The 13,056-nt window shown below is 42.5% G+C and overlaps 1 protein-coding gene across 4 annotated transcripts in view; it reads left to right on the top strand.

Moving 5' to 3' along the window:
* Window positions 1-13,056, top strand: part of KCNT2 (potassium sodium-activated channel subfamily T member 2) — a 292,883-nt gene that overhangs the window by 145,385 nt on the left and 134,442 nt on the right. For all 4 annotated transcript variants that reach the window (XM_039485106.1, XM_039485104.1, XM_039485103.1 and 1 more), the window contains 3 exons: window positions 644-824; window positions 2,705-2,869; window positions 11,447-11,583. In XM_039485106.1, the coding sequence (XP_039341040.1) occupies window positions 644-824; window positions 2,705-2,869; window positions 11,447-11,583 (483 nt within the window). The remainder of the gene's footprint in view (window positions 1-643; window positions 825-2,704; window positions 2,870-11,446; window positions 11,584-13,056) is intronic.

Below are 13,056 nucleotides of genomic sequence, written 5' to 3'. Positions count from 1 at the left end.
TGGATGGCAGGAGAGAGATCACTTGATCATTACCTGTTAGGTTCACTCCCTCTGGGACACCTGGCATTGGTCACTGTTGGTAGACAGGATACTGAGTTGGATGGGCCTTTTGTCTGACCCAGTATGGCCATTCTTATGTTCTCTTGCTACCCAAAGAGGTATAATCCAAGATAAAGAATTGCAAATGTAATGAAATTATATACAGTTTCTTGGTCACAGATTATTTTTGCAAAAACAAAAAAAGATGGTTTTAAAAACTCTGAAGATTACAATAGTGCAGCTATATGCTATTTATTTTGTTCTGGTATTAGAAAAAAAATCAGTACATCCTGTTATCTGTAACATATCTTACTTTTTCCTGCCAACCACTAATCAAAATTTACCACCACTAGCACTATCATTTTATCCTTAGATAACATTTTATTCCAAGATAACAGTTAGAACTTTATTATGAATAAATGACATTTAAATACAATTTTTTAAAGATTTTTGCTTTGAACGTGAACATTTTCTCTTCTTTGCTAAGTAATATATGCATTTGCAGAAAATAATTCTCCTTGCTAGTAAGAGAGTCATGACATTTTGGATTTATTCCAGGTACTAGTTTTATTTTTCATTTCTTTATTCATTCTTTTTTACATAGTATTTGCGGAATTCAGCATCTGGAGCGAGCAGGAAACAAGTTGACTCTCTTTGACTCCCTTTATTTCTGCATAGTGACATTTTCCACTGTGGGTTTTGGGGATGTTACACCCAAGATCTGGCCTTCAAAACTGCTGGTTGTCATTATGATCTGTGTTGCCCTTGTGGTGTTGCCCATACAGGTAAACTCTGATTGTTTTCCATTTGGAAGAGATGGGGAAGTTTTGGGGAAAAGACTGTATTATCTTGAAATATATCTTGCAACTGTCCTTACAGTGTATGTAATATCAAAAAAAAGTACACCATCTTGTATGCTTCTTCATTTTATGCAGAGTTGGAGCTTTCTTATTTGTCTTCTTGTTTGTAAAATAAATGTGCATATGGTTTATATATGCTAAAATGAGAGGAGCTAACAAGTTTTCAAAGCCTTGTAGAAGCTGCTGGCTCCCATCAGACACCAAAGAACATACAGGCATGATGTGTTGTCCAAATTTACCCTCATGGTGGGATTTACCTTTATTGTGAACTTAAATAATAGCAGCAAAACTAACCAGCAGCCAAAGATTTCCCAAGACACTTAGCTATTCCTAGCATTTTCCCCTAGTTCTTTCTTCTTCAGAGTGACACCTCAAGGAGAGACAAGGGCTTCGTGTCCTGGTTTGAGCACAGGACAAGGGGCCAGCTCTTATCATGGCTCTGACACTGAATCACTTGACATCCCTGCCTCAGTAGAATGTGGATAAGAAAACACTCTGGTCTCATTGGATTGTTGTGAATATTAGCTAGCTTGTAAGGAGCTTCGAAATTGAAATGGTATATGCATGGTGTATTAGTGGTACTAATTGTATATAAAACATGTGGACATTAGTCCACTGAAGTAATGCTTTTATGTATTTAAATTATTCCAGATACATTGCATATCATATTCATCCCTAGATTTCCCTGTATTAGGATCTCAAAGCAGAATTTATTGTGAACTGGGGGATGCTGATTAAGGTGGTAGAGGGAAAAGTGCCGCTTATTGAAGTTTAGTTCAACCAGGGCCACCCAGAGGATTCAGGGGGCCTGGGGTCTTCGGCGGCAGGGGCCCCCGCTGCGGCAGTAATTCGACAGCGGGGGGTCCTTCTGCTCCGGGCCCCGCCGCCGAAGTGCCCCGAAGAGCCACGGCGGGGGCCCCCTGCCGCCGAATTACCGCTAAAGCAGGACCCACTGCTGAAATGTCGGGTCTTTGTTGGTAATTCGGCGGCGGGGGGTAATTCTACCCTGGAGCAGAAGGACCCTCCGCTGCCGAATTGCCGACGATGATGCCCTGGAGCGGAAGAAGTTCTGGGGGCCCAGGTCCCACAAGAGTTTTTCGGGGCCCTCAGAGTGAGTGAAGGATCCTGCTCCAGAGGTCCCAAAAAACTCTCGTGGGGGCCCCTGTGGGGCCCGGGGCAAATTGCCCCACTTTTCCCCCTCCCCCCCATCTGGGCGGCCCTGAGTTCAACAGATGCCATAGTCAATACCAAAAAACCCAGCAGTTCTCCAGGAGCAGCAGGGACAGAACATGATTTTTCTACTAGCCATATGTTTAAGTGATGCCAATATTTAAGGTGCAGATCAGATAGTAAGAAATAATATGCAGACATCATCGTATCAAGTGTTGCCAACTTTAGATTTTTAAAAATCTATGGGGAGAAACTGAGGCATTGTTCCATCTACATATGTAATACATTGGTGTTTTTCTTACAGTCTCATCTCTTGGTGTCATGTAAATTACAAATGAACCCTAAAGGCTCAAATACCAGAAAAAATATATTTAAATAAGCTCATGATTTAACTCAACTTTATGATTTTTGAATGCCTGAGTTTGGCCTATTGATGTATTATTGTGCCATCCCATCTGGTTGTAAACTGCTGCTCTTGGAAAGAAACAAAGACAAAGGGTGGGGGTTTTAAGTGTGTCTTTAATTAAATGAGTGGATAGCCTAAAGCATAAAATATAATTAACTCATACTGATAAAGATGTGTATATTGCACAGCTGCTTATATGTATTTCATTCACATTGACAATATATTGCAGTTTGAACAGCTGGCTTATTTGTGGATGGAGAGACAGAAGTCTGGGGGTAACTACAGTCGACACAGAGCTCAGACAGAGAAACATGTGGTACTGTGTGTCAGCTCCCTGAAGATTGACTTGCTTATGGATTTCTTAAATGAGTTCTATGCTCATCCCAGGCTGCAGGTATATTTACAATGCACGAATAAAAAAAAATAATAAATTCAATTAGACATTGGTAACTTGCAGACAATCTTCAGAAATGGTCTGTAATGTGTGTGTCTGAATTAAAGAATGACTGACTGAAGAAAGTATAATTGCAAGAAGTAGCTCAGAACAAGTAATGGATGCATTCATTTTTAATTGATCTAAATTGGTTTAAACAGATAGAAATATGCTTGTGTCACACAGAGTCTAATTACTTTGATTTATACCAGTTATCTTACAGCCAACTAATTTCATGAAAATTCCTTTTGATTAACCTAATACGATGTGTAAAAAGAAAAAAAGAAAATTGGTCATTTTATGTTTTTCTGCTATTCTGGGGCCTCGTTCACTGAACTCAATGAGAGTTTTTAAACTTAATTGTGATTGCTGCAGTTAAGACAGAACAGGATATAGTGCAATGGACATAGCCTGATTGTCAACATTGCTCGCAAGTGAGGAGTTTCTCAGCATAAGCATTAAAAGAATTAGGGAATACAAAGAAATGTTTTTTTCATATGGCTGACTATATCCTAACTGGCCCTGTGAAAGTTTTACATCTGAAGGAGAGCCCTGTGTAAGCTCAAAAGCTTGTCTCTCTCACCAACAGAAGTTGGTCCAATAAAAGATATTACCTCACCCACTTTCTCTCTTTAAATCCTCACAATCATTTCTGGGTAAAGTGTATTGGAATTTTGGTTCCATTATGACAAATTGTTAAAAATATATTATTTGTGGGCTTTAGTATGGACTACTTCTATTTACTAAAAATACATTGCTACTTTTTGCTAAAGCACATATGGCACTGTACATCATTAATTAATGGGCAAAATAAAATGTAACTTTTTAAACTTTATGGCCTGATAACAGCACCATTCAACAATAACAGAATGAAAAAAAATCCAAACTGATCTAAATTCACAGGCTAATTAAGAACAAAATGGCCATACTGGGTCAAACCAAAGGTCTCTGTAGCCCAATATTCTGTCTTTTGCCAGTGCCAGATACTTCAGAGGAAGCAAACAGAACAGCAATTTATCAAGTGATCCATCCCCAGTCGTTCAGTCTGAGCTTCTAGCAGTCAGAGGTTCAGGGACACCCAGAGCATGGCTAGCATACCTGACCATCTTGGCTAATAGCCACTGATGGACCTATTCTTCCATATTTCAGAGTGGTAACTGTGTTAGTCTGTATCAGTAAAAACAACCAGGAGTCCTTGTGGCACTTTAGAGACTAACAAATGTATTTGGGCATAAGCTTTTGTGGGCTAGAACCTACTTCATTGGATGCATGAAGTGAAAAATACAGGAGCAGGTATAAATACATGAAAGGATGGGGGTTGCTTTACCAAGTGTGAGGTCCGTCGAACGAGATAAATCAATTAACAACAGGATACCAAGGGAGGAAAAATAACTTTTGAAGTGGTAAGAGAGTTGCCCGTTACTTCCATGTTATACTTTTGGCCTTCACAACATCCACTGGCAATGAGGCTGACTGTGCATTCTGTGAAGTACTTCCCCATGTTTGTTTTAAACCTGCTTGTAGCAAAATGCAGCTGGGCCCCTCCCCTTGGCTCCTGCCACTACTAGGTCCACAAAGTCACTCTGAGACCCTGGGGTTAATAACCACGGATGCAGTTTATTCACAGACTTGTTCCTACCACCTTTTCACTATGTACAGTTGGTTCTTCACTAGCTGCAGTAAGGATGGATGGTTTACCTCCCTGCTTCCACTCCTGCCTTTTCCCTTTCTTCTGCCACCCTTTGGCTTCCTTCCCCTGCAGCTTTTATACAGCCCCAGGCTAATTAGGTGACAGCTGTCTCTGCTTCCCCAATTAGGGCCAGGTTATTCCCCTAAATGGGAGCTGGTGTGAGAGGGCTGAATAGGCAACCCTTTGCCAAGCATCCTGTCACACACCTCCCCCACTTCTCCAAACACAAGGTTTGCACCTCTGCATCCTCTCCTTCCTCTATTATGGGGGAGTCCTTTACCCTCTTTCAGGTCAATCCCAGGGTTTGCCGTGTGGGATTCCTTCATCTCCCAACTACAGAAACTACATTGTGTGTGGGGTGGATGGCCCCACAGCTCCACCACAGCCCACAGGGCCTCACACCATTCACAGCCTCCTGGGTGTTCCCTTGTTCTCCCCTCCTTCCTTTCTGTCAGGGGTTCAGGGTTGGTCCCAGCCCTCTCCCAGAGGCTCAGGGCTTCTGGTCCCCCAAGCTCATCCAATGGGGCCTGGGTCTCTTCCTCTGGGGTGTCCGCTAATAAAGGCCTCCACCGGGCCTTGATCTCCAGTTGAGGATCCTAGGGTGGACATCTCGCCCATAACTTCCTTCTTAAGTTCTGTTGGCTAGGGGTTTTCTTCTCAGTGGTCTCTACCCTGTTCCTTGGAGATTCTCCCTCTGCCCACATTCCCTCCTGGGAAGAGGTCTCAGTCTGTACCCATTACCACCATATAAGGTAGTCCCTTTGGGGTCCCTTAAACCAGCCCCAAAACTCATGGGGCACTTGGACCATAAGGTTTTGCCTCCTATCCCTGTGGATGCATTCTATATCCATCTTAACACCCAAAATCCACCAGTGCGGCCTCACCAGCTTCCGTTGTACCAGAGAGCAGGCCGAGGCAGAGTCCACCAGGGCTCATTGGGGTTTCCTCCCCACCATTACTGGAATAGTGGACAGCTTCCACCCCTGCCTTCCAGTGTTTCCCCAATGACAAAAAACTCTGCCCATCCACAATCCATGGGCAGGCAGTCCCCCTTCTTGTGTCCCGGCCATCTGCACTGCCAGCAGACAACTGGTCAGGACCCCATGGGAGACCCTAGCGTGTCCTCCCATTTATTCTCTGGGACTTTCCTGGGCAGAGGTTCTCTGGGCCTTATCCCAGTCTCCACTTCCGGCTGTCCCTCCTTCCTGGGGAAGTCTACCTCTGCATACTCCTCCGTAAGCTTTACAGCCACCTGGACCATATTTGATTGGTGCCTCTGCACCCACACCTTTATTTTGTCTGGGAGGCCCTGTAAAAACTGATCTAGGACGAGTGCCTCTATAATCTCCCTCACTGTCTGTGCATCCAGCCTCAGCCAGTGGGTAGTCCAGTCCATTAACTTTTGGGTGAATGCCTGGGGCCACAACACCCCATCCACCTCGCCAACCAGAACTTCTGGCAGTACTTCCCCATGGTCAGCCCCACCCGATCAGGATGGCTGCTTTTACCACTTCATAATTCCTGGTCTGCTCTTCACTTAGGTCCAAGTAGGCCGCTTGGGATTTGCCAGCTAGGTAGGGAGCCAGTCGCAGGGTCCAGGTTGCCCTGTCACATCCAGCCCCTGCAGCTACCCACTCAAAGCTGCCTAGGAAGGCACCAGGGTCATCCGTCTGGCCCATTTTACATAGTCCTAAGCCCAGCACCCGAATGCCATCCCCTCCTGTGGGACTCACCACTTTCTGCAGGAGCTGCTGCTGGATCCCAGCCTGCTCCCAAATGAAGTCCTGCAGGCTCTTCTGCTGTTCTGCCTGCTAGGTGAGCAAGGCCTGTCTCTCCAGCTGGTGGGCTTGCTGAAAACTCTGCATTGACTTCTGCACCTCCTCCTGCTGCTTGACCAGCCATTGCAGGGTCTCCTCCATCTCCAGGCTGCCAAAACACTTGCTCTAGTACGGGATCCTGGACAGGCCCCTACATGTATCAGAGTCCCCCTTGGCTCCTGCCTCTGCTAAGTCCACAAAGTCACTCTGAGTCCCTGAGGTTAGTAACCACTGGTGCAGTTTATTCACAGGCTTGTTCCCATCATCGTTTCAGTAAGTACAGTTGGCCCTTCACGGTCTGCAGAAGGGAGGGAGGGAGGGAGGGAAGATCTACTTCCCTGCTTCCACTCCCTGCCTTTTCCCTTTCTTACATCTCTTGAGGCTTTTATACAGCCCCAGGCTAATTAGGTGAAATCTGTCTCTGCTCCCCCAATTAGGGCCAGGTTATATCTTGCCAGCTCTGATTTATTCCCCTAAATGGGAACAGGTGTTACAGGGCTGAATCAGCAACCCTTTGCCCGGCACCCTGTCATACTGCTGCCTATTAATTTCATTAAGTGATGCCTATTATGTGTGTTATGTGCAGGTGTAAACAACAGTTATTCATTTTCTCCACATCATTCATAATTTTACAGACGTCTATCATATCGCCCCTCAGCCATCTTTCCAAGCTTTTTAATCTCTCCTTGTATAGAAACTATTGCATATCCCTAATCATTTTTCTTGCCATTCTCTACTTTTTCAATTCTAATATATTTTTTTTAGATGTGACAACCAGAACTGCACACAGTATTCAAGGTGTGGGCGTACCAGATTTATTTAGTGGCATTATGATATTTACTGTCATTTTCTATCCCTTGCCTAATGCTTCCTAACATTGTTAGCATTTTTGACTGCTGCTGCACATAGAGCAGATGTTTTCAGAGAACTATCCACAATGACTCCAGGATCACTTTCTTGAGTGTTAACAGCTAACTAAGACCAAATCATCGTGATGTGTAGTTAGCATTATGTTTTCCAATGTGCATTACTTTGCACTTATCAACATTGAAATTAATCTGCCATTTTCTTGCCCACTCATCCAGTTTTGTGAGATTCCTGTCACTCTTTATAGTCAGCTTTGGGCTTAACTATGTTGAGTAATTTTGTATCATCTGCCAACTTAGACACTGCTTATCCTTTTTCCCAGATCATTTATGCATATGTTCAACAGCACAGATCCCCATATAGATCCTTGGGGGACCTTGCTATTTACCTCTCTCCACTATGAAAACTGACCATTATTTCTACCCTTTGTTTCCTATCTTTTAATCCGTGAGAGGGCCTTCCCTCATTCCATGACTCCTTACTTTGCTTAAGAGCCTTTGGTGAGGGACCTCGTCAAAGGCTTTCTGAAAATTGAAGTGCACTATATCCACTAGATCACCCTAGTCCACATACTTGTTGACCCCCTCAAAGGATTCTAATAGCTAGGTGAAGCACAATTTTCCTTTTTAAAAAAAAAAGCCATGTTGACTCTTCTCCAACAAATCATGTTCATCTAGGTGTCTGATAATTCTATTTTTGACTATAGTTTCAATCCATTTGCCTGCTACTGAAATTAGGTTTACCGGCCTGTAATTTCCAAGATCGTCTCTGGAGCCTTTTCTAAAAAAATGGCTTCACATTAGTTATCCACCTGTCATCTGGTACAGAGGCTGATTTAAGTGATAGGTTACATACCACAGACAGAAGTTCTGCACATTTTATATACGAGTTCTTTTAGAACTCTTGGATGTATACTATCTGGTCCTGGTGATTTATTACTGTTAATTGTATCAGTTTGTTCCAAAACCTTCTGTACTGAGACCTCAGTGTGGGACAATTCCTCATATTTGTTACCAAAAAAGAATGGCTCGGGTGTGGAAATCTCCCTCACATCCTCTGCAGCGAAGACCAATACAAAGAATTCATTTCGCTTCTCTGCAATGGCTTGGCCTTCCTTAAGTGCTCCTTCAGCACCTGAACCATCCAATGGCCCCACTGATTTTTTGGCAGGTTTCCTGCTTTTGATGTACAACAAAAATTATTGCTGTTTATTTCTGTCTTTTACTAGTTGCTCTTCAAATTCTTTTTTGGGCCTGCTTAATTATATTTTTACACTTGGCTTGGCAAAATGAATGCTCCTTTCTATTTTCCTTAGTAGGATTTGGCTTCCAATTTTTAAAGGATTTATTTTTTTTGTCTCTAACCATCTCTTTTACTGTATTGTTTAGCCAGGACAGCATTTTTTGGTCTTTTTTATTATTATTATTTGGGGTATACATATAGTTTTATGCTCTAGCATGATGTTTTTAAAAATTTCCATGCAGCTTGCAGGCATTTCACTTTTGTGACTGTTCCTTTTTGTGCTTAATTAGCTTCCTCATATTTGTATTGTTTCCCTTTTTGAAGTTCAGTGCTACTGTGGTGAGTTTCTTTGGTATATTCCCCTCCCCCCCAAGGATGTTAACTTTAATTATATTATGATTGCTATTACTGAGAGGTTCAGCTAGATTCACCTCTTGAACCAGATCCTGTGCATCACTTAGGACTAAATTAAGAATTGCCTCTCCTCTTGTGGGTTCTAGAACTATCTACTCCAAGAAGCAGTCATTAATAGTGTCTAGAAATTTTATCTCTGCATTCCATCATGAAGTGACATGTTCCTATTCGATATGGGGATAGCTGAAATCCCTTATTGTTATAGCTTTTTCTGCCTTTGTTGCTTATCTAATCTCCGTAAGCATTTAACAGTCATCTCCCTGGTCAGGTGGTCAATAATATATTCCTACTGCTATACTATTATTATTCAAGCATGGAATTTCTATCCATAGAGATTCTATGGTACTGTCTGTTTGTTTTTACCATATATGACTATGCCTTCTTTCACAGTGTCACTCCCACATGATTATGACCTATTCAATTCCGATTGATTATCATTGTTCCACCAAGTTTCCGTTATGCTTATTATATCTATATGCTCATTTAATACCAACCACTCAAGTTTACCCATCTTAGTTTTTAGACTTTTAGCATTTGTATACAAACACTTATAGAATTTGTCAATATTTAGTTGTCTGCCTTCATGTGATGTAATTGAATAGGACTCTTTTTTGACTGTTTCTTCAGTTCCTACCCGTACTTCATCAACTTCTAGCCTCTCCTTTTTACTAGGATATAGAGTATCACCTTTAAAAAAATCCTCCCCTAAAGGATGTGTCTGTCCAAACCGTGTGCTCCTCTGCATCGGTCAGCTTTCCCCCAGCTCTTAGTTTAAAAAGTCCTCTATGATATTTTTAATTTTACCTCTCAGCAATCCGATTCTGTTTTGTTTTTGGTGGAGCCCATCCTTACTGTATAGGCTCTTCCTTTCCCAAAAGGTTCCCCAGTTCCTAATAAACCTAAATCCCTCCTCCATCATATCATTCATGTATTGATACTCTGCAGTTCTGCCTGCCTTTTAGAGAATGCCACCGTGGAGGTCCTGGACTTGAACCTCTTACCTAGCAGGCTAAATTAGCCTACAGGACCTCTCTCCTACCTTTCCCTATGTCATTGGTACCTACATGTACCATGACCACCAGCTCCTCCTCAGCAATACCCATTAGTCTGTCCACCTGTCTTCAGAGGTCTGCAACATTCGTATCCAGAAGGCAATTCACCATGTGGTTTTCCCAGTCATCACAAACCCAATTATCTATATTTCTAATAATCAAATCCCACATTAATATTACCTGTCTCTTCCTAACAACAGGGGTCCCCTCACCTGGAAATGTATTCTCTGTACAAGAGGATAGCATGAAGTCATCTGGGAATAGGGTCCCAACTATAGATTCATTTCCCTTTGCTCTAGGTTGATCTCCTTCTCCAAGACTTTTATCCTCCTCAACAACACAGAGGAGGATAACCAAACATGTATTTCACATGTAGGCCCAGGTCCACAAAGAGTCTTAGGAACATTTACTCCAGACGTAGTCACTGAAGATCCAGGCTTAGGCACCTAAGACCCAGTTTTGGCTCCATTGAAATTTGAGATTCACAAGACTTACTAAACTCACTCGACACCTAAGGGTAAATGTTACCTCTTCATCTAAGTTCCTGCTTCTGGTCATGTACATTGATGCCTCCATTTACATCTCCCACTTAAGCTGCAGAGCCATCCATGACCTGGGGAAAATAAGCATTCAGCTGCCTACGTCATGTGAAGGGGCCAGATTGTGATATGCACCCTCAGAGGCTGCTTAGCAGATCAGGTCCCATTCAAAATCTGGTAGCAGCAGATCAGAAGGAGGTTGGAGGGCCAACCTTATAACTTTTAGCCCAGCGGTTAGAGCAATCTCCTGAGGTATGGGAAACCCACATTCAATTCATAACTGTGTGTACAGTGTATATTTAATACACATAGACACAAATTTTAGCACATAGCCGGAGTAACAGGCCAGGAGCTGAGATGATACCCTGGGGAGAAGGGAAGCAAAATCCTCCTACCACAGGTTCCGGAGATTCCGTCATCTCAGTGGTGGAAGAATCCTACAAAAGACACTTATGCAATAAGTGATTCCTTATGTGGGCAGCAATGCTGGATCCAATTCACTACTCTTCCTGCACAGTTTCATTGGGGGAATGGAAGATATCCTGAATTCCTCAACTTCATTCCACCATCTGCTCACAGCAGAACCATATTGGAAAAGGAGACTGGACTTGACCCTTAATCTGGGGAAAACATCCATAATATTTGCTTGTTTCACCTAATAAATTTACCAGCTATAAACAGGATGGGAATCTGAATTATTTATGGAAAAAAATGTTGTGACAATTTTTAACGCTCCAGTTTTATTATAGAATCTGAAATGTGCAATGTTCAAATAGTTTATCCAAGAAACAATTTTAAAAGTTATTACAGGTACTTGTTCACCTCCAGATTCTCTATTAACCAATACTACAGTGACAACAGAAGGTAACAGTAAATAATCCAAATGCCTTTTCTACTCTCCTTTATATTTTTGACAGGACTATTATGTGGTTATTTTGTGTCCTACTGAGATGGATGTTCAAGTGAGAAGAGTGTTGCAAATTCCAATGTGGTCTCAAAGAGTTATCTATCTGCAAGGCTCAGTACTGAAAGATCAGGACCTGTTGAGAGCTAAGTAGGCAAAAACTAATATATTTATTTTTCATTTATTTGTTTCAACTCATACTTCTTAAATAAGGTTTACAAACAACATGAGCCAGATTAGAAAAGAAGTTTGTGCATTTTAGAAGGGTAACATGAGTAAATCTTTGGCATAATTCAGCTTTGTTTCTAACTTTTTTTTTTAAGCCACTTGTAATCTAACTCTACTTTATTGGACCAAGCTTTGTGTCACTTGTCTCTTCTGTCTCCATTTTAAAAGCAGCATTAAAACAATTCAGAAATAAATCAAATAATTGCTTTTCATGGCAAAATGACTCACCAGTTGATGCACCGACTTGTGGCTGGGTGTTCTCTCTCCATAGCCTTGCCAACCAGCTGTCCAGGTCCACTAGCAGTCCCCTTCATCTTGGGCTTGACCTTCTGGCCAGGACACATTTAGTCTCACTCCTTTTGGGATAAACCAGAGTTTAACTCAGTAGTTCCTTTCCCTTGCATCAGTGGCCCAGGTCCAGGCCCAATAACATTTCTAGCTCCTTGCCTCTGGGATCAGTGATGCTTAGGGGAATTTAGTCCCTCTCCCTACTTAGAGTTCCAGCCCAGGGACACTGAAGCATGTGGTTAAGTTCTATATTGTCAGAACTCTTGCTTCCTCCCTGGACTACTTCCTCAGTCAGCCCACCGTTTCCTCAAGGGACTTGCATTCTTAGCAGAGATCTACTGTGGAATCAAGCCCCTGGTCCCAGTTCCCAACATGACAAAGGGGAAAAAAAACTAAACTAATAGAAATGAAGGGCTGCACGATCCCTCAAGGGTCCTTTAAGTTAACTGTCAAGACGGGGCAGTAGTACAGATGGCTAAAGGAGCTTGGGCCTTGACTGGGCTCCTGTTTGGGAGCTGAAAATGAAAAGTCTGTCCATCTTCCTGGGATGGAGCCCTCTGGTCTGGGCTTCTCCCTTTAAGCCTCCTCCTCAACCTGGCATGATTTACAGGTGTGGCAAGGCAGGGCTGTCTGAGCCTATAGCTGCTTTTTAACCCCTTTCTGTCTTGTGTGGTGTTTTTATATCCTATCATACAACACTGGATACTGGAAAGCCGATAAGTGGTTTTAGAATTCGCATGAGTGATGATAAGATTCAGTGGTGATTATCTGGACCAACTGAAGTAAAAAGAAAGGAAGCAAAAGCAAATATTCCCCTTCACATGCTGTACCCATTCTCATTGTTAACCTCATTCAACTGTAAGCAACTCGCTTTACCTAGTTGTGTGGGCAACAGCAGCTGTACCAGCACTCTGATCACTTTATCACCAGTTAGTTGCATAGGAGTAAACCTGAGTATGATAATTGTGCCTAACTGATAGATTGGTGATGATCTGGAGAGAGATACAAGGCTAATTAATCCATTAGCTCAGAAAGTAGAAAAGGCGTAGGAAAGAAATGACATGGGGGAGAGATGGCAAGAGAAGTCCCAAGAGCAACTTTTGAGGG

Source organism: Mauremys reevesii, linkage group 8 (genome assembly GCF_016161935.1).
Source record: "Mauremys reevesii isolate NIE-2019 linkage group 8, ASM1616193v1, whole genome shotgun sequence".
In the NCBI taxonomy this organism is placed as follows: domain Eukaryota; kingdom Metazoa; phylum Chordata; order Testudines; family Geoemydidae; genus Mauremys; species Mauremys reevesii.
This window is presented reverse-complemented; position numbering and strand designations above follow the sequence as displayed.